Source organism: Phasianus colchicus, chromosome 8 (assembly GCF_987193195.1).
Source record: "Phasianus colchicus chromosome 8, bPhaCol1.hap1.1, whole genome shotgun sequence".
NCBI classification, from domain to species: domain Eukaryota; kingdom Metazoa; phylum Chordata; class Aves; order Galliformes; family Phasianidae; genus Phasianus; species Phasianus colchicus.
Window position 1 is genome coordinate 7,882,282 of NC_143443.1, and position 24,991 is coordinate 7,907,272.

Sequence of the window (24,991 nt, forward strand, 5' to 3'; positions counted from 1 at the left end):
CTGCTGGCACAAGCTGCTGTCACTTAGGCAACCAACGCTGGGAGGAGATGGCTGAGCATCCCCGACAGCACATCAAACACCGTGCTGCAGCCAAGGCCTGCAAGCACGAGAGGGCAGTGTCACGCTGCATGAGAAGGGGAAAGGGTTTATTTGATAAGGCTTATTAGGAGCAAATATTTCAGCACATTTCACAAGCCAAGCATCCTGCTGATAAGGTTATTAAGGCAGAATAAGTAGGAGAAAATACGTGGAGCTTACTAGATTTTTTTTTTTTAAAGTTTAGAACTAAAAGGTACAAGAAGTGACAGTTGAAGAACAATCCCTAGTTATCTGTTGGAAGGACTAACACTCATGTTTCCAGTGCCTCTGAAAAGTTAGACTGCCACCACTAAAGAGGTCAAAGATCCTACAAATCAGATACAGCAGCACCAAGGACAGACACAGATGAGTTCAGGCATAATCAGCCCCAGGCACCCTCTGACATCTGTCTTCTCCTTTAGTGCTCTTGTTGCTTTTCACCTGCAATGCTTCTTAGTGGGGATTCAGCTCCTGCCAGGGCTTCATGTCACACCACCACCCTGGGACACTGACAGACATCCAGCACAGACCCCAGTTTGTGATGTGTTGGTGCTCCAGGAATGTTGGTCACTGGTTATTTGGCCTCACCAGAACCTGAGGATTTGCTTCTAGGAACTGATGTTCCTATCTAACAGATCAGCTATATTCAGTAAAAACACAGAACCATAGTGAACTTAACACACTGTCCATCTCTTCTATTCCTAGGCCATGTTCTCAAGAAGGTGAGGCTGCAGCTAAACCACAACTATCCATTCTGTTCCTCTCTTCTCAGCTGCACAACTTAAGTACTGCAATCCAGATTAATTAAAAAGTTTAGGCCAGCCATTTGAGTAGGTTTTACTCACACAGATGCAGAGAAAAATTCTCTGCCATGTCCCACTGGATAGGCATGCCACTGCAGTATGGTTAAGAAGAACCACTAGCAAAATGACCAACCTCTAACAAAGAAGGATTCAAGGCTGCTGAGAACAGGTGACACCTGACTGGAAAGCTGTGTAAGCAGAAAGCACAAAAACTTGCCATAAAAACAAATCAATAAACATTTCAGAATTAACTATAAAAGAAACTAGAAGCATCCAAGTCAGAGTTAGGCTTTCCATAACCTCAGAAAGAAATGAAAATACCAACACCATACACAGCATTTTTGGCTCACTGTTCCCAGCAGGCTTGCCCCATGGGGCTAAAGTGACTGAAGTGCGATGAGCAGAACTGTCGATGCTCACTGCAACAGTGCCAAGGTTTCATCTCATGCCTCAGCCACTGAATCTCCATAACAAGAGAATTTCCTCCACTTTCTTCCATTCTATACAATCCAGTTGGGGAACAAATGGTTTAATCGTATCTTTGGGAGATCAACATCACAATTCGGGACCAGTTTCAATACTGTTAAAAATTCAGAGTTGACAGCACCATGACAGTGGATTATCAGCCACAGATTTATGAAGGAGCACGAAAGCAGGAAGAAAGTTTCCCTACAGAGACGGGCAGAAGAGTTCTGGATGCTTACTCTGTACAGGGGAGATTTTATCTTGGTAGATTCTTTGACCTTTTTCCACACAGAAGAATCCCAATGAAGAGGAAACCAACATTAAGCACTGACTGTGAGCAGTGCCTTTGAGGACAAGAACAATCCACAACCCATCCACAGAGAATGAGTATCTACAGTTCAAAGAAGGAAACAATTTTATTAGTGGATTAGCCTAAAAAAAAAAAAAGATTTGTATTCAGACAGTTAGCTTCATAACTGTGCCAGAAACTTTGGTTCTGTAGTGTGGCACAATCCTCTGAAAGCCATATTTGCAAGAAGTCTCAGCAAAAGCTGAGACTGAGAACTCACAAACTGGCCAAACCATCAGAAGTGCTTTGCACATATATTACTGGGCAAAAATCTTTTAAAATGTCTGCAAGTCAATGAAGCCACAACAATTTGCATCTGCAAATAATTTGACCCATATTTTCCTCCCTAGTCATGCTTATGCAATGGAAAAAAAAATGCTACTTGTATCTCTACTTTATTCATGCTATCCATACATACTGATCCTCAATCCTGAAGAGCTCTGAGAAAGAAGGTGGGACTTCTTGTCCCAGAATAGAATAACTAGCAGAAAAGATTATCTTCCAATCCCAAATGCAACTTTTCCCCAGCTAAAATAAATGACTTCACTTCATCAGCAATTAAGCTTCTCTAGAAGTGATACCTGAACTCCTATTCATCCAAGTCATTTTTATTCGCAAGGACCGTTTTTTCCTGGAAGGACTGAAGAGCAAAAGATGATTCACAACATGCCAAACATCTGTAAGTCTGTTTAGAACAAGACATTAGAGCAGAAGTGAGCAGCCTACATGCTGGGCACAGTTAGTTCTGATGAGTAACTACTAACTGCATTATTTTAATAGCCTTCTGAGAGTCAGAAGTTGGCAGGAAATCCAATATTTCAGCTATTTGGGTAAAACCATTCACTGCCTCTAGGGTATTGTTGTTTATTTGCCTCAAATGATAATTCCATCCTAACCAGGTATTCAGAAAATGTGTGATAGTGGAATTGATCAGTCAGTGCATACTGAACATTCTTTTCCAGAGGACTGAGAAATAATTAAGGAGTTCTTTCGCAACATCTTTTGGCTACGCTGTCCCACCCACTAGCTTCTTACAAGGATCAAGAATTATATCTATTATTGTCCCATGACAGCTCTTTCTCTGCAGATTTGAGCAAAATATTCACATCTATTTTTTACTTCATTATGAGTAGGAGGTTACATTTTCTTCCCCATAATACAACTCTGCATCCCTCTCAAAGAAAAGCATATACAAATTGCAATTGCAAGGCAGTGGCATTACAGTAAATCTGAAAGCAAGCTCACATCCCACTGCTCAAGCTTGTTTAAATGTAAGCAGATGAATAAAGAAAAGATGAAACTAGAATGAATGGAAATAAAGAATTAGATACAGCCTTCACAGGAGTGAGCAGATCCATTTCTCCTAAGCATTACTACAAGCAGATAAAAAAAAAACTCCTTCTAGGCCATGATTCATCTATAGGAACCTTCCCCCTGAGTAACTCACAAGGCTTCATAGAGAGTTTTTGGATCAGTTTTGTCTTCCATCCTCTTCTGCCTCACACCATTCCTGGTTCTGTTGGGACACAAGGTACCACTGCACATCCTCCAGCATGCTGCCTGTCCAAAGGAGCATGGTCACCAGGCAGCTACCAAGTGCAGACAGTACAACTGCTCTGAGACAGATGTTACACAAGTGGTACAAAAGGAGTGGAATTAGTGCCACAAATCCATGCTGTATTTCCCATCTTCAGAGGGTTATCTTCCAGATTCCCAGAAATCAGCTGGGACTAGGAAACTGTAGAGTTGTGGCAACAAGAAAAAATCCAGACAAACCTAAGGTCTCTGTAAGAGAGCTGTATACTGCACTCTTTGTTTGGTCTTCTACAAAATTAGGGGTTTCAGAATGCAGCTTTGATTTAAAGGCTAACTGTTTTTGTTCAGGCTTGTATCCAAACCTTGTAAGGATCAGTTCAGTTAGAAGGAGCAGTAAAAGTTTTACTGTACTTTTTCCTTTGACAATGAAATGTTTTGACTGGAAGCAATTTATTTCAGAAGCCATCTTATTGCTGTATATACATATATGTATTCAGGCCACAGAACTGATCCTGACAGATCTTGCTGCAATAATAAATGTGGTGGGTACCCATTGTTTATTCTCAGTTTCAAGTAACTGTATAATTTTACCATTAGGTGGCACCAGAGAATATTTTAACTTTTATACAAAGGACCTCTGAAACTGGAGTCTGGAACAGTCTTAAAGCAGATGTATCCACTAAAATTAAGAAATAGTCATCTTTGCTACGCATATGAGCACTTTAATTACTTGACTATAAGCGATAGCTTTACACAGCTCATCAGGAATCAAGTTACAGCTAAAGCCATGATTTCTTTATTAGCAAGTTTCTCTTCTATTCTTTATCACACATGAAAAGTATTCTGTGTGAAACTGCCATACAGTTCAGTTTAAGTGAGATTAACTGCTTTGTAGTGTTTCATTTGTCTTACTGAAAAGAGAAACATCTCTGCCCAAACAATACCAAATATAAGGTATCAAAATATCCTTCCAGGACTGCGTGCATATCTGGTACAATTCCAGCTAGGTCTATGAATAATTTGCCAGTTAATGAGCTCTTTTTAGTTATGAAAGAATACTCTTTAGAATACTAAGGCAGGACATGGGCAGTAGCCATATGTTTCTTCTCGAATTCCAGCTAGACAAATGACCTGAAAATTGCTGTTGCAAGAACTTCTAAAACATATGGCTAAGTACAGGGAATTTGTTAGCTTCTTGTGTCAGATCCAAGAGTTTCCAATTATCAACAAAAGATGGCATACCAACCCAATTACTCCTGATATATTCCAGTCAAGACAGATTCCAAGCAACCATAGCTGTGTGGGTGTATGTGGTTTGAAATAACAGGAATCACTGAAAATTTAGTGTAAATAAAAAAAGAAGTAGACCTTCTACATATTACATCCAGACAAATGCGTCCCAGTGTGCTGAATGTGCTTTCAACAGGAAGCAGGAATTTTTAGGCTTTCTACCAAGGCTGATTTCAAGCCATCATAAACTATTAGAGGTACATTTACTTTCCAGAGTTACAGAAGACTCCTGCAACAGCTTATTTATTTCATTTGTCAATAGAAAGGGAAAAAAAATACATAGCTTACATCAGATAGCAAATATGTACCAAATCATTTTTTTTTTTTAAACGATTAATTGCAGATGGCTTTTTAAGACAACATCCTTGTAATGTTGAGTAAACATGAGGCTACAATTAACAGTCAGAGCGTAAGTACATTATGCACATAACCAATTCATCTGACTAAGCAACAAAGACTGATCCCATGTTCTTACTCACATGAGCACTCAGATCCAGACTGCGAAGACTTCCCACACAACGCATTAACCTGAGGATCTCAAGGTATTCTACTAAACAGTGGGAGATTAAAAATCCTACATTCATAAAAATCATAGCTATTAGAACTGCTAGCGAAAGAAAACATAAGGAATGTATTTGTAAACTAAGTTAGGTTCCATATTCATTCTGTAAAACTACAGTTATGTCATCTTGAAAGCTATATAAACTCTACCAAGGATTGCCCCCACTCCACTATATATACTAACATATACAAAATCCTTCGAAAAGATTTTTTCCAGGTTAGATTTTTTAATTACACTTTCTTCTTGCAATTAAGATAGATGTCTACATGCATGCTACAATTTCAATTCAGACTTTTCAAAGACTGAACTATTTACATTTACCTCCCAACTACTGCAACAAATCTGAGATTTAAGCCATGGGTTGTAGCAGAACATATTAAATAATTACCCATTGGCAAGCCAATTAGTTACCTGAGATGCTTTCCCTTTTGTTAGTCATAGCCGCACAGTCACTTCAGATGCAGCTCCCCTCAGGACTAGTTGTGCAACCCCTAACAGAGGGGAATTTACTCTCTGCACCACATGCCTCTGCTTTGCTTCACTGGGAATTCAACCTGACTAAAGGCCACAGAAGCATCCCTAAGGTCCACCTGCCAAGGTATAAGCCAGAAGAAAAGTCCTGCTTCTGGGGAAGAAGAAAAACCCTCCAAAAGCTCAAGAAACTTTTCTTAAGACTTCCAGCCAGTCAAGCTAATCATCATAATGGAGACTGGTTCATTGCAACCAAATAGAACAAAGTTCAGGAAAATGATCCCAAAGCCCTTAGTACAGTCTGAATATGAAAACAATCACACCCACAAAAGACGTTTAAGAGTCAAGAAATGCAATCTTTTCCTGATGGCTCAGCAGCTGCTTTCATGAAGTTTAAAATCATTCACTTAACTAATCCTTCATCATGTATCATATGAATTTCAAGAGTAGCACCTGAGCTACTAATGAAAAGGCAGCTTTTTAAACACCTCTGTGATCTAATGCATAATGATGAAAGAGATAAACATGTTGGAACTTCATATATTATCTTTAACTACTAGGAAGATTCAAGAAGACCATTCTGACCTTTGCTACCTAAACACTATCTGAATCTAGATGAAAGTTTTGTTTCTCCCAAACAAGATAAAAACTTATTTGTTGTTCTTTATCAGAGCAAATAATATCTGGCACTGTTCATAGGAATTTCCAATATTAACCCACCTGTAAACCAAGGAAAACATTTTCTCATAGCTCAGGAATCAGTGCCGTGGTAGCTCATTTGTAAGACACAGGAATGCTGCTTTTGAAACTCAATCTGGTATGAGCACATGGAGATTTAATGATTAGCCATTGTTTTATCAACTCCATAACAAAAGTTTTCACAGTAGCTAACTAGCAATGTTTCCTTACCACCAGAATACCAGTAGTCAGCAGGTTTTCCAAAGCATCCTTACATCAATTTCTCCTATTAAAACATAGAACAAGTATCCAGAAAACTGTCATGAGCCAAAACACCTCCATATAAAATAGCAAGTCTACTTGCTAGAAAACTAGCCCTGGTTGTCAACCTCAGGCTCTCAGACCTGGATGTAATAGAAACCAAATACTCTTCCATTTCTTGCTGTGCATTGTACTTTCTTTCTCAAACACATTTTCAAACATTGCCATTTGTAATATACAACTGCTCCAACAGTACACTTAAATGCATAAATTACATCAGTGAGCCCACTGATATTGGTTATTTTATCCTCATACTTAAGGCCAAGTTGAAGCACTGTTGTGAATTACGGTCTTCTTACAATCCTCTATTTAATTATCAGCTTCTAGTTATCTTAATATCAAGAAATATACATCAGCAATCAGCTTTAGCTATTTCAGAGCAGTTGTGTCCAGAATTTTCACAAAAATCAACAAAACATGTATATTAATGTACTACAGAGTACCCACTCTAGGATCTGAATCCTGTTCTGCCTCCCTCTTGAGAAAGGGGGATATTACAGATGAGTTCTCCAACTGATTACACCTCACAGGCGATTCCAGCAACCTGTTCCTCTACATCTACATGGGGTCATTCCAGTAACCTTATATCCACCAGTGGATTAATGATCTGTTAGACTACTTCTTTATATAACAATCATGTACATCATCTGCTCTCAAGACAAACATCACACCTTCTGCCATTTCAGCACTATTCACAGTATGTTACACAAAATGAAGCCAGGTAGGGTACAGATTATTTAAGCAAGCATAAATTAGCATGCAGCATCTGCATACAAGCCCTTGCATTGCACTGTTATCATGACCTGTAATTAAAGGCCCACAACTCAGTGTTTTCTTACAACACTCTCTGAAATCATGCTACTCTTCAACTTCACCAACTCCAATAATCTCTATCCCTTGCCGGATGGCTATAGAAGGATAATGCTCTTTGTTAGTTGGAATCACTGCCACACCTCTTAAGCATAATTTAGTCAGCAGTGGCTTTGCATTGGATATTTTTATGTGTTTATTTTAAATGCCCAGAAAGAGTCAGATAAGACAGACTATTTTACTAAAGAATGCATAACATTCTTAGAGTAAAACGTACAAGACTCCCACAACTATTTAAGTTAATAATTAAAAGGCCTTCCCCCAGGGTTAACCAAGTCAAGTTAGTAATTCAACTCATTTAAAAGAACACATACTAGGGTAAAAAAGGAATGGAAGACTAATTAGTTTGTATTTCATCCATGCATCACTCAGTACCATAGCTGCATACGGAAGTACAATACTGCTGAATACTTTGATAGTTATAACAAAGTACAGCAAGCCACATAGTTTGATATGCAGGTATGTCTCCTAGAGCTATCTGAGGCTCACTGAGGAGCTTGGATGGCTTTAAACTATCTCAGTGGCTGCACCAGTCCCAACACTGCATCATTCTGAAAGCATGCAGACTGGTACACATAAACATACATTTGTGAAGTCCCTTGCGTGTTGTGCCTTCATTGTAGAAAATTGTGGCTAACAGCCCTAGCCAGCCACTGCTCCAAGCTACACTTGAAAAGCAAATTCATTTTTACTCTGATGTTGCTCACAGCTCTGCAGAAAGGCTAAACCATAGGAGAAGACAGCGTGCAAAAACCACTGCTATTGACACTAAAAGAAACTAGGTGGATAATTTTTTATTTCAAATGAATATAAAATGAATATCTACTTTCCAACTTATTTTTATAAACTCATTTAAGTATACTCCCCTACACAGACTAAATACAAAGAGACAATTCCAGCAGGCAACAGTTTAGCCCTTTAGGAAGTACATCTGTCCCTTCTGCTGCCAGAAAAACATCACACTAGTGTGGTCAGCCTTACAGATGATGACTATTCACTTGGTGATTTGAACATGTAGCTTTAGGGAAGAGACTACTTGCTGCCTCTGTTAGCCAACAGCATTTCCATGCCAAACTTAACTCTGCCCTCATGCCCTCACTAGCAGGAATTGAGAGCATTACGCAAAACAAGAGAAAATGAGGAACTCCAGTTACCACAGCGGAGGTGCTGTATTTCCTAAAAACTCTGACTACCACTCCATGCAAGTGACCAACTCAGAAAACAATACACAGGAGGAAAGTGGAGGAACCCCCCAAAAATATGTAGAACACAACCCTAATAAAAAAGGTAAAGCTCAAAAAATGCAAGGGCGCAGCACCAAACTCAAAATCAGAAAATGAGAGATTGGAAAGAATCAAAGATGATTCTGGAACAAATTAGTAAATGATTTTTAAAATGTGCATAGCTTAAAGAATAGCCAGATTTGTAAAGAACATGTTACAGCTTCCCATAAGGAGAACTAACAGATGTTATTTATCTTGGAATAATAAGATAAACCATTACTGAAGTCCAATATAACATTATTGTACCAAACTAGACAACTGCACATAGAACAAGCATTCGGAATAAGATCATGTAACAGTTTGAAAAGCAAATTCAGATGAAAACTGTACATAGTTCCTGCATAAAGACAAAAACAGAATCAGACTGAATTAAGTAAATAGAGATTTCCAAAGGGCAAGTCCATTCCCATGGTCAGAACAGGGCCACTTACATTGGGCTGTTCATGGTCATATCTGTCCTGAATCCAATCTGTTCACGACTCAAGCACCAGTCCATGTCTACAGCCTCCTGTCTGTTCAGGATTTGAATGCTCCTTTAAAAGAAAGGCTGTCAATCAGACAACCCTGCTATCTGCAGCCACAGTACATTTGGAGATTGATCTTAGGGCAACCAGTTGTTCACAGAAAAAATAGAAGGAATTAATCAGAAAAGAAAGCTAGCAGTATCACTTGAGCTGTAATTAAGATAAACTCTGTCAATGTGTGATCCTTGTAATCACAGACTAAGCCCAGGTTTCACTTCAATTCTCACAGCTCATGCAGCAAGTCATTTTTTGCCTATTATTGTCACACTAAGTTTTGCTTTGAGGCTTTTCCCCCTCCTCTCCAAATAAAAGAAGTTTAATACAAATATTAAAACAGAAAGCATCAAAACTTTATCTTTGAAAGTAGCATCTAAAACATATGAGGATCAAGAGTCAGGCATTTATTAAGCAACATGAAAATCCACACTTTTCGGTATTACCAAAGGGCATTTGATATACTGATGTCTAGATCAAGTATTCATCTGTTGCACGTGCAAATTCATCTACTTCAGCATGTCCACTTAAAAACATCCATGTGCAAAATGTATTTCTCCACGTCTACTGAAGTTCTTGGCCATTTACAGTCACTAACCTGATAAAACACTATTACAGACTTGTTTTAGGAATGTAATTCAGTCATTTCACTGCTTCCTGTCTCTGCCTCTGTGGGCTAGTAAACTCAACTTCAACAGTATGGTTACATTAACCTAGCTTTTCTTGCCATTACTATGATGTTTTTCTTTCTTCTGAGTACTATGAGTCATTTCCTTAAACCTTCGCTGGTTTGGCTGCAGTCTTTAGGACACTAGGAACCGCCAATGCTCCTCTTCCAGTTTTGGTTTTAATTTCACTGTGAGCTAGAACTGGTCCTCTGTTTCACAGGTTTTTATCTAAGGTATTTTTGTTGAAATAACTACAATTTGACCTAATGCCGAAGTCATCCAAACACAGCTGTCAGTACAGCTTCTTTGAAGCCAGAGTAGTTTACACTCACAGAGAGTCTGAGCCTTATGTTCTGTTATCAATTCTGATAAAGTCCTTGCAGATGACTAGCTGTTTCCCATGCTTAAAAACATGGCTGTACTGCTGAACTGGGGGAATAAGTAGAAAGAAATCCTTCACAGCTATGGCAGTTCCTCTACATACTCCCAAGGCTTGAAAAGGGAGGCAAGAACAAAAGAATAAGCATGTCAGTGCATGAAGTTGTTAACTTCTGGATGTAAGTTCTATTATTTCTTTCCTGACCAGATCACACAGAACCCACAGAAATGGTTAATAGATAAATCCAGATATACAATGTAGTACTCTTGAAAGATATTACTCAAGGCAACAGGCCAAGCAGAGATCAAGATCAAGCAAGCTTGCTCTCAGCCTTGTTTGAAGCAGCTGGGTGCCAGGCTGTTCACAGTGCTGAAATGATTCTGGTTGATTCTGGACTTGAAAACACTGTGGAAAAGCATAAGGTACCACATGTGCCCGTGTAAGGCCTTCCACAGTAAGTGCCACCTTCGAAGCATTACACAGGCAAGGGAAAGAAAAAAGTTCACTTCTGAGTAGATAAGAAATATGACCCTCTATAAAGCCAGTATACTCACCAATAAGGTACTCTGAATTCTCACCATCTTACCACAAGCACCAACAGGAATGGTGCACATTTTAAGCACCACAGCAACCACCTGCAAATCCAAATCCCCCACTTTGTGGCCCAACCCATTTAGATCAGGCCTGCTTGCTTCAGACAAATGCACAGAAAAGCTTACACTGCTCTCTTCCCCACCATAGCCCACGTTTAAAACATAAGTCAGACCAGTTTCCCCAAAAATTTATTCGCAAAATATTCCTTGCCTCCTTCCTATTCCTGGTAGGCAAACACACAAAAGGGGAAAAGGGGAAAAACCTTCCCCTCTCCCACTTCTGTAGTAGATAATAAAATAATCAAGTTTCTAGATACTTACAGATATTTACACAACAATAGATACAGCTCAAATACTGCTGTCCACAAAGGTAAATGCAGCATACAAAGCTGTATTTATGGTACTAGCTATGCAAGTGGCAAAGCATTGTAGAACACTGTCTCCTAGAATTACCTGCTTTGAATGGGTATAACAAAACTCAATTGCACAAAGATGGTAACTTGCAAGATCAAGACTTCAACTACCAGCTTTTCAATGCTTGTTATGAGACAGTCTCTCAGCCTCTGAGCACTTGCATGTCTTCCTATTAGGAGAAGGTTTTTCTTTTTAGCTCACAGTCAGTTGTTGAGACTTTAAGATCTCTCATTACACTTCCGTTACCAGAGGCTGTAAGTCTACTTGGTATTTGAACAAAGATTGAATTAAGATTTCCTGGATTCATATAATCAAAAACTAAAGATGAAACAACTAGCAGTATTAGAAAGGTAACAGAATTGAATGAAAAGAAAGAAAACTAGAAGTTACTTTCAAGCCTAGCTTTTCCCTAGTAGTTCATTCCCTCAATGGTATAACAGATCTGCCTAAATCAACAGCTTACTTGATATAAAACAAAGAATTACTTTAATAACTAACGGAAAAAGGTAGTAAAAACTCACACATTTTGATACAAGAATTCATTCCCTTTGATTTATTTAGTTACATACCTGTATGAAGCAGACATAAGCACTACTTTGACAATGAAATGCTGGAAATTCAGAAGTAGTAGCATTTTACACTGTGGGATTAAGTGAACATCTAGATTTAAAAGGAATGGAGAAGCAGATGCCAGGGCTATGAGAATGACATTATAATGCTATAACATGACGGAAAGTACAACAGTAATAGCAGAGTGGCACAGTCCCAGGCTACATAAAACAAGAACAAGCACAAATGCAGCAGCCATCAACGCTGAAACAAAGAAGAAACTGCTTACCTTCAAAAAGCCTCCAGTAGGCAAGGACCTCCAGCAAGATGCCTCACCTCCCCCTACTAACCCTTAAATGAAGTCTGGGAAGGGGTGGATCCTGGCTCCACCTTTTCCACTCATTCAGATGCATTGACTGCACCTGAGCTCCCTTGGGTTAGCCCTGCCTTCCCACCAGGTGCTCAATCACTGGTTCAGGCCATGACTTACATTTCCACTACAGTAACTAATGAAGTCTGCCTGTTTTCTTTTCTTAATAACTGGAATTCCTTGCCTGCATCACACTAAAATACAGTGAAGTCCAACCTAAAGCTTGGTAATGTTTTAATTCAAACATTTCAGTCATAATTAAGCAATTTAAGTGTGCAACATAAACACTTGTGAAGAAGGCTCATTTTCAAAAAGAAAAGAGAGCCATCCAATGACATGCATTTTAAAATATAAAATTGTTATTCAAGAGCCAGAAAAGCAGGACTAATCCATAATGCAGGACAAGCCAGGTACATTGGTCAACAAGTCTTTACTAACTCAAGTGCAATTCCACGTTACTTAAGTCAAACAGGAAAAGCAAGGTCCTATCAACAGGATCAGATATAGGTCACTGATCAATCATTAAAATTCATCTATGAAGTCATAGAAGCAACAGCAAAAAACAGAAAATAAAACTACATACCTCCAACACAAGCCAAAATCCAGCCAAAAAAACAAAAACAAGAAAAAAGACTTCACTCTGATAAAATTCAAAACAAGAACTAAAACTTGGGGTTGATCTTAAATATATCTCCCAAACCCATGGGTGGAGAGTACAGGTGGGGCCCCAGGTGAGGCAGGTTGGGGCAGTTAGAGCATATTAGTGCACTCAGGTGCACTAACTCTGTTCTGACAGCATATGTCAGAACACGACTGTCATGGACTAAGAGATGAATAGCTGTGTGGAATAACAGAAAGCATGTTTCAATCATTCCTTCTAGATTTTTTAAATGGTCACTCACCAAGTGCTAGCAAACCAGACCAAACCATGACAGTATTAAACCTGTATAAAAAAAACAAACTAAGAAAAAAAATAATCAAATCACATTTTTCTGTTTGATTTCTGGTAGATAATGGAAGGCTGATCTTAGCAGCTATTTACTCTTGCTACTGATAGAAATATAGGAATTACAGCAGCCATTTTGCACAATGTGAAAGCTTTGAATGCCTAGGGATTCCTGTGCACGTAAAGGAGACCCTCTCCTAGTTGATGGAGCATTACAATAACATGGTGAATTGCATATGCGGATATAACTGGAAAAATAGATGTTATCAATGTGCCTTTGGTAACTGCAGCATTTTAGCTGTGTGGGATGATAAAAGTATAAACTACATGTACAAACATAAGAAAAAAAAAAAAAAAGGCCAGAATCATATAAATAAAGAAGGTTGAATCATTTGGAGCCTAACTCCAGAAACCACTGTAATGTTATTTCCACTGAGATAGGAATATTTGGGAAAAAAGTTTAAGTATATAGTTGACATCAAGTGAAGATAAACTCTCCTCGGTGGTAACGTGATCACAGAATCACAGAATGTCCCAGGTTGGAAGGGATTTCAAAGATCATGAATCTCCAAACCCCCTGCTGCAGGGGGTTGGCAGGGCCACCAACGTCCCCATTTAATACTAGACCAGGCTGCCCAGTGCCCCATCCAAGCTGGCCTTGAACTGCTCTAGGGATGGGGCATCCACAGCCTCTCTGGGCAGCCTGCTCCAGCACCTCACCACTCTCATAGTAAAGAACTTCCTCCTGACATCCAACCTAAATCTCCCCTCCTAACAAAACAAAATGATTTTTAGATACTCTCTCCAGAATTACCCACTCATTTGTGTCTTAAATCTTCCCACTTTAATCAAGTACAGTTGCTTTTGTTCTAATTCTTTTTCTAACAAGGAAGAAAAAATGTGTAATAAAGATACATATTTGTTCATTTTTGAGAAAATGAAACCTTGAAAAACTCAGACAATTTTTTTCCTTTAAATGTTGATGATGTTTTGATGTGGAATACTGAAAACCAAAAAACAGAAAACCATGACATATTCACAATAATAAATGTCATAAGCAATCACTACCAAATGCAAGTATGTATTCATGATCAGGTGATGACTTTCTAAAGATATCATTAGGAAAATACAGACACTGGCTGAATTTGAATTGTCATAGTAATCACAGTAGATAGACTGTTGTGTGACAGAGAAAGAAAGTATGCAGACTGGTGGGTAACAGCAGAGGCCATACCTCAGGGTTTGTACAGAATTTAAATCCTGTTTCCTGTAACATTCCAATACAATATAGCTAAAACTGACAAAGAAATGGCATACAAACAGGTGAATAAACTTCACTGTGCAGGATTGTTTTCATTGTTTTTGGTGTGAAAATGGAATGGTGTATAAGATAGGACTGCAATAGTCTGTCCTGGAACTTTGTCTGTTCAGTGTTTCGGTGACAGCATTGGTGAAGAAACTAAGACTATGCTTCTTAGAGACATAAAAAAGTAAAATGCAGAAGTATAGCACTAGCACAAATAGATGGGGAAAAAAGAAAAAAAAGGAAAACGGTCTTAAAAAAAAAGAAAAGATGAAATTCAGTAGGGACAAGCCCAGGAAAGCATACTGATGAAGAGTAAACAATGTCACAAATCCACACTGAGCAACAGCAAGTTAGACAGTAGATTTTCAGAACAACACGTAGTGATTATATTGGATCAGCACAAACCAATAATGTCACACTGAAGAGACAGAAAAATATGATGCAGAGATGAATAAGCAGGTATGAGATATATGGTGAGATCATGCAGTTATGTTCACCTCTGGTAATGCTTCAGCTGGTATTCTCTCTCCAGTTTTGCGCTCTGCATTTCAAGAAGGCTGTAGGCTGTTATGGAAAGAGTCTGTTGGAGAGCAACAAGAAATAATACCTCTGAATGGGCTGAAAGACTTAGGATTAATTACCTAAAAGAAAAGAAGACAGAAGGCATGATCAATGCCTGATAAAAGTCTCTGAAGGATCATAGGCTGATAGAAATAATAAATAATCAATTCACCATATCCACGATAGGATGAGAACTAATTAATTTGAATTGCAGTGAGTAGTATTCAGGTCACTTATTGTGAAGCAAAAGTACTTCCTGATGGTAAGTGAAGCACAGGAATTTCCTGGAGAGGTCATGGAGACCTCAATATTAGAAACTGTCAAGAAGATAAACAAATATATTTTCAGAAATGAACTCAGCATAGTTAGGAGATGGACTAGATAACCTTTTTGAGATCTCTTTCAATTTCTTTGAAATAGTTCCATGATTAAATGTAATTATAAAGATGTTTCAGAGCTTCTCTGCTCTTATGATTAGAAAAATAATTTATCTTGGGAATTTCTATGCGTGGAAAAGTTTTTATAAGCTGTGGAGAACCTCTTATTTATTTGCTGGTGTGCCTTAAGTACCCAGTATATTAGTACAGAGTAACCCACTTGATATTATTCTGAGAAATTACAGTTTATGGGGCTTGCTTGAGGAATATAGTACAGCACAATGAAAGTCAAAATCTTATAGGCTATTACTTCTGCAAAGGAGATAATTGCCATAAATAAAGCATTTCAAAATGCCACTAACATTCATTTTCATCAGTAACAAACCTCTTGTAAATAACTGAAACCGAAGTTAGCATTCTCTCTAGAGAAGTATTTCTAGAAACCACAGATGACTTATGAAGATTCTGTATGTTTCCTTCTCTCTTCCTACTCTCAGTTCACAGCTTGATGAACTGTTTTTTCGTTTTTGGTTTTTTTTTTTTCTTTTTTTCTTTTTTGGACATGGCTCCCAGCTTGGAAAAGTACAGATAATGGCACTTTGCTATTAATAAATAAATTAATACATTAAATAAATTAAAGATTGCAAAATCCAGAATACTGTGCTGTACTGATAGGTTACATTGTGTCATTCCTCCATTTGTAGATAACCTCTGCATTGCGAAGGACAGAGAGAGCCAGCTGTCTACTTCACGCTTTGGCAGCAGCCTTAAGGCAGACCTGTAGCCTTGATTGGTGCTCTTTTCTTGGTGACTGTCACTTCTCTTCCTTTGCCATAGGAGAGGGCCTATACAGCTCTAAATGTTGGGGTTCTACGTAGTCCCAAAGAGAAGTGATTTATAGCGAATGCAACCCGATTCATCAACCTCCTTGAAATTCATATAAGCCATTCCACCCTGATGGATGTTATATGATAGACTTACTGTCAAGTGTGTGAGTAAAAAACACTTTTCTATTCAGTTAGGTTTTTTCAGAGATTTGCAGATATTGTAAGTATGTGAACTGAGGAAAAGAGACCAGGGTGAAAAAATTGGGAGAGAACATAGCAAAACAGGCATCCTATCCTACACCAAAATGAGGAAGGTCCTTTTATTCTTTTCTTTGATCAACCTACTGCCCACAGAAAAACGACCAACATAAGTTATACATGCCAAAGTCAACTTCAGCTAACGTTCCTTCTAGCCATTTAATCTTTTATCTGCCAACTTCCTCCCATTTTCCCCAATTCTACCCACATTTCATATTGTTTTAGCCATTAAAGTGTGGTTTTCTACTTTTCTGTAGCATTTTATTCTTCCACTGCAGTATACTAGGGAAATAAAATGCCACCTTTGCAGCACAAATGATACTCTCCTAAACACTTACTACCGATAAAAAAACTTCTATAACTAACACAGCCTCTTTTTTGACCATTTATATAGATTTTGATAGGTTTACTTTTCATTTTTGGTCTAAAACCACACCATGGAAGGGTTATTTCCAATTAATGAAAACTAAACCATGTACATCGTTATTTTTAAAGAGATGTTTGATTTACTATGTTGTTTACATGGCTGCTGAAAAAATACTGCTGAGTTTGACCATAGCTAATTTATGAGAAAGGATTCTGTGGCTGTGCTGCAGGAACTGATAAAATGCAAAGAAAGGGACCTCCCACACTGAGAATCCCTGACTGTAAATCTCACTGCTTTATGAGTGGAAAATACCCAAGTAATTGTTCTGCTCAGAGGTGCTAAGCACCTGTAGCAGCTGTGGGTTGTAATTGGCCCTGTCGACACTCATAACTTGGGAACATTTGGATTGTGTAACTCACAGGTCCTGGCACCCAGAAGACAGACAAGTCCAGCTGGCGCCGATCAGGGGGAAGCAGCGGCTTTCTCTGGACTCCCAGTTGGTTTGATACGGACCATCTTCACTTTCCATCTGCAATAAAAATAGGGTTTTGATGACTAAATTTCTGAACCGGGAAGAAAAGCAGCAGTGTGCTTTCAGCCTCCCCTCTGCCCAGCCATTGTGCTGCAAGCAACACATGGAGATCACACTGTTTTGAAGATCCATATTCACATTGTGTACTGTTGCTGTTGGATCCAGCTGCTCTATTTCCCACCATGAGAAGTACCAGGGGACGTTGTGAGCAGCACGCTGCCTGCAGGTCCCTGGCTGGGATCCATGGAGGCTGAGAGCACCAGGAGGAGTAACTGCTGTGGCTGAGCACACCAGAGAGTCCCTTCTGGTGTGCACCTACTGGTTGGTAGAAGTGCAACCACAGGGGTGTGGGAATCACACTCACAGCACAATGTGGGAAACTGTTGATGATGCAATGAGCCAAAATGTCAACCTCTGTACACGCGACTGCATCTTGCAACAAGAACATCGGCCCAGCTCCTGATGACTTCTAACACAGCCCACCAACCTGGCATTAGCTCTGAGCTGGGTAACCACCACTGGAGTCAACTACTGCTGTCCTACTGCTTTCTGGCAGTGAACAGCAGCGCACTTTGGCCACCAGAAACCATATCGTAGAATCACAGAACCATTCAGGTCAGAAAAGAACTCTGAGATCACCCGGTCCTGTCTGGCCCCACAGCCAGTGCCATGCTGTCTGAAGACACTCCCACCACACCACTGCATGGTTTTGGGCCTAGACCGATTGCAAAGCAATACAAACTACGCTGTGCTAAAACCCAGAGTTTAACTCAGACTGAATTCTGCTGGTGGGTCACCCAGCAGATTGCATAAATTAATGTGGTTCTACCTCTGAGCTCAGGGCTGTGTAACACATCCTCACACGAAGCACTTTGTCTTTCCAAGCCTCAGAACCAGAAACCCACGAGGGTGGAAGTTACTGTGGTGCGGAGATCTGTCAGCCACGCAGGACAGATGCTGCCTCCGACGCGTGCTGACAAACAAACGTTGCTGTGAGCAAAACAAAGTTTGCTTCTTTTCGCTGCACATTCTATCAGCGTTGAGAGGAATCGTGGGTTGATTTTTCGTTTCTTTTTTGGGGGGAGAGAAACGGGGGGGGCAGGGGGGTGTTATTTAGCGCTTATTTTCCAGAACCAAGACCCCTAGAGTCCATCGCTCTCCAGCACATCAGCCGGGGCCACACGGCCGCCGCCGGACCTCCCTCAGAGCGTGGCGGCGGGCGGCTGAGGGACCCCGGGGTCCGCTCATCCCCCAGCGGGGGCGGCCTCGGGGGAAGGGGGGCGGGCGGGGCGGCGCGACGCTCCCGGAGCCCCGCGGACGGGGACCGGTGCCGCGCGTCGGGGCCGCACCCCGCCCTGACGGCCGCCCGCCTCCGCGGCCGCTGGGGGCGGCCTCTCCCCTCCCCCTCCGCTCCCGCCTCCCGCCGCCCCCTCCTCCCGGGCCGCGGCCGGGGATATCCCCGGCCCCTCCCCGGCGGCCCGACGGCGGCCCAATGGAGGCGGAGATGCTGTGCGGGCTGCGGGCAGGCTGGGGGCGCCGCCGAGCCGCGGACGCCGGCCCGGGGCCGCGCGCACTCGGCGGGGAGCCGGAGGCAGAGGCGGGCGGCGGCGCCGGGGCCGGGACTCTGGCAGGCGGCGGCTGGGATGAGGCGGGGGGGCGGCTGTGGGGGCAGATAGCGTCCCGCGGGGAGGCGGCCGAGTGGGACTCGGAGCGGCGGCGGGGGCCGCCCGGCAGCGCCATGGCGGCTCAGTGCGACCCGCTGAGCGGGTACCTGCAGCAGCCGCTCTCCGACCCGGGCTCCAACAGCGAGCGCAGCACCGACTCTCCCGTGCCCGGCTCCGAGGAGGACTCGGCCGGCCCGCCGCGGCCCCCGCACAGCCCCGAGTGGGGCGAGGAGCGATTCCGGGTGGACAGGAAGAAACTGGAGGCCATGCTCCAAGGTGAGGGCGGGGAGAGGAGCCGGCGGTGCCCGGGGGGGCGCGGGGCGGCGGCGGCCCCGGCCGGGACGGAGGGAGGAGAGGGGGCCGCGTCCGGGCCCGCACGGCCCTTCTGGTCCCCGCTCCCGGCGCCCCTCCTGTCAGCGCCCCGGGGCGCCGGGAGACGGAGCGGCAGCGTGGCGTTCCCGTCCGGGGCTGCGCGGGGGTGGCTGCGGTTCGCGGTCTCGTGCTGAGTCCCCGGGACCGCCCCCGTCCCGGCCGGGCCGTGCTGCGGCTGCCCCGGGGGCGCCTCGAGGCGCTCAGGTGCCGCGCCGGCCCCGGCGTCGCGAGCGGAGCCGCTCCCGAGAGCCGCACCGGGGTGAGCGTGCGGCGGGGCCGCCGCTACGTAGGGCTCGGGCTCTCGAGACGAACGCTTCCGAGCGAACGTCGGCCCTGGAAGCGTGCTCCGGGCTCGCCGCTTTCTAGGAACAGCTCCGAAGGCCGCGGCGTAGCGGAGTGGAACGGCAGCATCCCCCCGGCCGGCGTGCTGTCCGGGAGGAGCCGCGTGCCCGGCCCTGCCGCTCCGCCCGGAGCCCGGCGGGACGAGAGCCGGGGGAACGGAGCCCGGAGCGCCGTCTGCGGGTCTTTCGTAACTAGAGAGCAAAGCGGTTCCGATGAGTCGCGAGGGGGCGGCGGGGCTTTGCAGCTGACAGCTGGCTGCGTGTGCCTTCGGATTTTTTCCCCCGGGACTCCGTGCTTTGTCCCATTGTGCCTTGAATTATCTGACTGTCTCAGTGGGATCTGCGTGGATGGCTTTGGACAAATAGTATCACAAGCCTGGCTCTGTTTCTAAAAGGCAGATGGACGGGTTTAAAGCCACTGGGGTTGGCGCTCAGCGAGCAGTTGATGCTGGGTGTTCCTGCTGCTGACCCCAAAGCCCTGAGGGCTGAGGTGAGTTCAGGCTTGTGCTGCCCTGAGGCAGCAGGATGTGTGGGGAGCAACCCAGGAAGGTCAGGGTGCTTTGGAGAAGTGTGCTCTTTGCTTGGAGACTGTTCTGTAAACCGTGTTACGCTCATACCTTAATCTGTTTAAGTGAATTTTCCAAATAAAACCCTAATCGATACGTTGCAGTTGTTCATGAGGCGTGTGCTGTTGAGAGCTGCAGCCAGCAGGTAGGTAGCTGGCTCTCCTGTCCCAGCACCTACCTGCCCCTCAGGTGGGAGCTGGCACAGAAGCATGGGTGAATTGGCTGCTGCAGAGATGTGGTCTGACTCAGTGACTGCAATGATTGGAATTTTTTAAAATGAGATTCTGTCTCCTGGGGGTGGGTTAATCTTTAATCAGTTAATACTTTGGTACCAGTAGAAAAATCTCTTTGTCATGCGGTAAAGAGTAAGGAATTCTGAGGAACAACTATCATAAGCAGAAACAACTGTGTCTGAAGATGTGCTCATCGGAGTGACTTACAACTAAATGGGTATGGAAAAGAAAGTGTTGGTAACTTTTCCCTGCCTCTTCATAGGCACCAAGTACTGTGAAAGGATTGACAGCTGCCTTAACCTTTTCCTGTGCCAATGAAATAAATTTCCATTATCTCATCTCACACAGTCTCTCTTTCTACTGCCTGAGGTAGTGAGTGTGTGAGGGTAAACAAAGCTCCTGAGAAGGATTCAAGTTCTGTCTAGTCTGTCATCCAGTAGTAGCCAGTGGAGTTGGACTCCAGGACGATTATAGTTCCCTTCCAACTTGGGATCTTTAGTAATGTGAATGTGGGTTTGCTTGCTTGCTCCTTGTTTTCAGTTTCTTCTTATCCTTGTAAGAGTTCAGTAGGAGGTCTGATAGGTAGTGCAGACAGAATGCTGTGTGTTCCTGTGTTGCTTTATGTCCCTTCTAGTAGGTACATACATACATGCTTCAGGTAGTGGTTTTGGGGGGGGGGTTGACTCTTATTCTTTTTTATTCTTTTTTGTTAAGAGCGGTGCATGTAGAACTCAGTATCAGGTGACTTTTATTTGTTGTGAAAGCCTAAACTTTCTGTCTTATTGGCTATACAAAAAGCATACTTCTTAGGAAATGGAGCAGAGGCAGGCGGAAAATGGTCAGAAAACCATTTATTAAATGTCAGCACTCTTGTACAAGTTCTGATCTTGACTCAACTTTCCTACAAGGTAGATCTAACTTGACCTATTTTGTAGGAGGATACATCAGGTACTTGAGCAAGTTTACCAGGGTGTCACACTGAGCATTGCGAAGCCAGAGCCATAGATGGTACCCAGAAGTTTCAAGTCAGTTATGTTGCAGATTGCAAAACAAAGTTGATTTTGGTGGATGGGTGTGGCCATCTTTTGTAAGCATAAACTTTCCCTCACCCCTGAGAGGAAAGAAATGATGGATAAGTCTATCTTCAGAAATTCACTACAGTTTCTCTTACAGTGAATTTCTGACTCTGAAAACATGACTCATAAGGTCATGTTTCCTATTGTTTTTAATCCCAGTGTTCTTCGCTGGGGAAGTTTTTAAAACATGCAGAAATGACACTGTGGAAGGGAAGCATTTTTGTCATCTTCCCTTGGTTAAGTGATCATCGGGTTCTGACTTCCAAGATTTACCCAACTTATTTTAGTCTGAGCTGGGGTAAATACAGCTTCTTGCTTCTATTAGATGGATTAAGTCTCTTCTTTAGTTTTTACTAGCTAAGACCTATGGCTTGTTGAAGTGTTCTCAGCAGCTTTTTTAGGTTACCTGAATGCAAGAATGCAGTATCTTTGGTTCAGTTGTCATTAAAGCCAAATTATAAACAGCACCTAGTTAAGAAACCTATCAGGAAATGTTGCTATGTTCTTTCTTGCTCAGAGAACCTTTTCTATTTTTTTGATAGTCAACATCTGCTGTTTGCTAATGAAGAAACGTAAGAAGCAATCAGTAGTAGAAAAAAGTTGAAGCAGCTAAATGTTAGAATTAAGTATTAGGCCTGGTGCTTCTGCTGCATGTGTTGTGTTCTAGGTCTGCATTACTAAATCCTCTTTTCTGCCACAATTATTTCTCATCTTTTCTGCAACTATGTTGTGTGGGATTTCTGAAGGGGCAGTGACTTCAGTGAGATTCACCTGGCACTGCAAATATGTTATATTCTTCACTTATCTTGGGTACTTTGATGTCACCTGCAGAATCCATAGAGGGAGGAAGCGGTGTGGTAAGACATGCAAGGTTGTTCTCTTCTAAGAAGCTGTTGATGTGGCCTGTTGGCCACCAGTCGCTTCTGAAGCAGAAACCAATTCTGAACTGAGATGGCAGAAAGCACTGACAGATGTGGGAGTGCTGCTTGTTCTTTTTTTCCTCACTTTAAGATAGTTTTTTGTGTTTTTTGTGTTTTGAAGGTGGATTCTTCATAGCCTCAAGAGAAATATTTAAATAAAAAGTAGAGGGAGACTCTCAAATAGTTTTCCTTTTACTAGTATCTGCAAACATGAAAACTGTGGTGAACATTTTGAATGTAAGGTGTTTTTTCCCACATCAAACCATCTTATATTACTGTTTTATTACTTAAAGATGAATGGAATAATGTTCCATTAATCTGAACCACTACTGTGTGATTGTCTTATGGTGCATCTCTTCACCAGTTTGTTGGTTGAGAGCTCTTTTTTTTTTTTTAAGAAACAAGCTTAAATAAAGCAGGTCAGCTGTTGCTTTATTTTTTCAACAGCAACAGACCATTGGATGGTATTTCATATTATTCCTGTTAATCATAGCTGCTGTGTACTGGGGAATACTCAGGTGATTTAATGCTGTGGAATAATTTGCTTTGATTATTTAAGTGCCTATTACCATAGCAGCTGAGTATGATTACAAAAGTGAAAGCTATTAAACTTGAAAAAGCTGTCTGAGAAGATAAATCCTAACAAGAAATGCAGCAACCATTGAAAGACTCAAAAGTTACCCATGCACCCATAACGAAGAGAAAAGGAAAGACACTCCAACGCCCTTCTACTGCATTGCAACTTAACTGTGAAGTATCGTGCCAGTTTTATTTAAAATAATCCTTTCTTCTATGTCATTCTTCAACGGACATAAGGGGATTTTGGTGGGATGTATGTAGAGCGCATGCTTAAGTGCTTGGATTTTATAATGCACTCTTGTACAGCAGTACTTCAGCCAAGAAAAGGAAAAAAGCAACACCACAAAACCACACTTCTTGTTTTAAGAGAAGCTTAACTGTAACAGTGATGCAGATGCTGTATTACGTTTACAGAAAGAAGAATGCAACAACAACAAAAAACCAAAACTATGACAGTCTGTGCCTGTAGGAATTTGCTTTTTAAAATGCATCTTTCAGTTTGGGGTTGCCTCTAGGTAACTTTAGCTTTGTTATCTGGAACTGGAGGTAATTTGTTGGTTTTTCTCAGTTATTGAAGCACCTTTCTGCTGCTGGGAATGTGTTCCAGAGCAGGTTGCTACCAAGTGGGAATCTCATGTGGTACTGGCTGATGAGTTCTTTCATTTCTTAGCTAAAGGAAGTCAACATCTGTAGGAATTGTGTCCATCTTCATGTATGTAAGTAGATTCGTCTTTCTCCTGTGAATTTGGTGTTCCTTGCCTGTGGTTTGGAGTTGGAAGAATACTCAACTGGTTATTTTTGACCCAAACAGGTCCTGCTGCTCTTTAATACATTTTCAGTTCATTTAGTCTAGGTGAGCATTGCCTATTTCCTCTAAGTCTATTGAAAATCAATTGTGAATTCCTTTGCCCAAAGCTCACCCTTGAGGCCATTGCCTGGTGCTAAGGCTGCACTTACGCAATGCCCTACCTCTGGTGCCTGGGTGATAACTGATTTATTTTGTGTTTGCTGATCTATCAGATTGAACTTGCTGCCTTTAAGCAAGTATGTTTTTTTTTCTACTTTACCTATAACTGTCAAGGCTAGCTGGTATCAGCTACAGAGAAAGATAAATTAATGTCTGACTGGCCAGGCTTGTGTGGTGGGGGGAAGAAAACCACTTGAGCATATGGAGAGAACTGGAGGTGTTCCGGGAGAGGTGGAGACATTACTGGAGACAATAGTTTTGTTAGAAGCTGGGTCCTGAAGATGTGAGTTGACAGACTTTGAGCAAGATAGTATCTTTAATAGGCAGTCTTTAATCTTTAAATAGGGTTATCCTGACAGGCTTCTGTGTGGGGACACTGACCTGTGTATTAAATATGCTGACACTGATGTTTGAGTGGCTGAACAGGGATGAATCCTTCTTGACTTTCATGTATGATAGTGGCATACATCTAAACAATAACGCTAAATGCACAGATTTAATTTGAGTAATTAGCATACTTTGCTTGCAGTTGAATTTACAGATGCATAATGCTGTTGAGTTTTATTCCTGCTTAAAGGTTCCCCACTGGAGCTATAAGAAGTGTGAAATAAATCTTTTCTTTGAGATTCTTACTGAAATAACTCCTCAAATTCTTATTTTCCTAGCCTAGAATCGCTTTATTTTCTTTGAGAAAGAAAATAGTTTTTTGTACTTAAGAATGAGATTTCAGTTCATGTTTTTGTCTGTTTTTTTATACCTCGCAATGTAGTAGCATAGCCTGGACAGAGAACGTAGCTGTGGGGTAATGGGAGCCTTTCTAATAGCATTTACATTTGCTGTTTAACTTCCATGTAGCAGGAGAAAAACAGTTCAGTTTCTTGGTCAGGCTTTCAAATCCCCAA

General features: G+C 41.9%; 2 protein-coding genes across 6 annotated transcripts in view; one reads left to right on the forward strand and one right to left on the reverse strand.

Moving 5' to 3' along the window:
* CCSER2 (coiled-coil serine rich protein 2) overlaps positions 1 to 19,228 on the reverse strand; it is a 160,424-nt gene extending 141,196 nt beyond the window's left edge. For 2 of the 4 annotated variants that reach the window (XM_090144816.1, XM_090144815.1), the window contains exons 1-2: positions 18,201 to 18,467; positions 17,259 to 17,368 (exon numbers count right to left, since the gene is read on the reverse strand). The gene's annotated coding sequence lies outside the window, so the exon portion shown is untranslated. Of the gene's footprint in view, positions 1 to 17,258; positions 17,369 to 17,509; positions 17,582 to 18,200; positions 18,468 to 19,142 lie in introns of those variants that run through there. The other 2 variants (XM_090144818.1, XM_090144817.1) reach the window with 2 other exon arrangements.
* Positions 18,982 to 24,991, forward strand: part of BICC1 (BicC family RNA binding protein 1) — a 96,591-nt gene continuing 90,581 nt past the window's right edge. Inside the window, exon 1 of one of the 2 annotated variants that reach the window (XM_031608689.2) lies at positions 18,982 to 19,311. In XM_031608689.2, the coding sequence (XP_031464549.1) occupies positions 19,110 to 19,311 (202 nt within the window). In that variant the 5' untranslated portion in view covers positions 18,982 to 19,109. Of the gene's footprint in view, positions 19,312 to 19,998; positions 20,239 to 24,991 lie in introns of those variants that run through there. The other variant, XM_090144823.1, reaches the window with a different exon arrangement.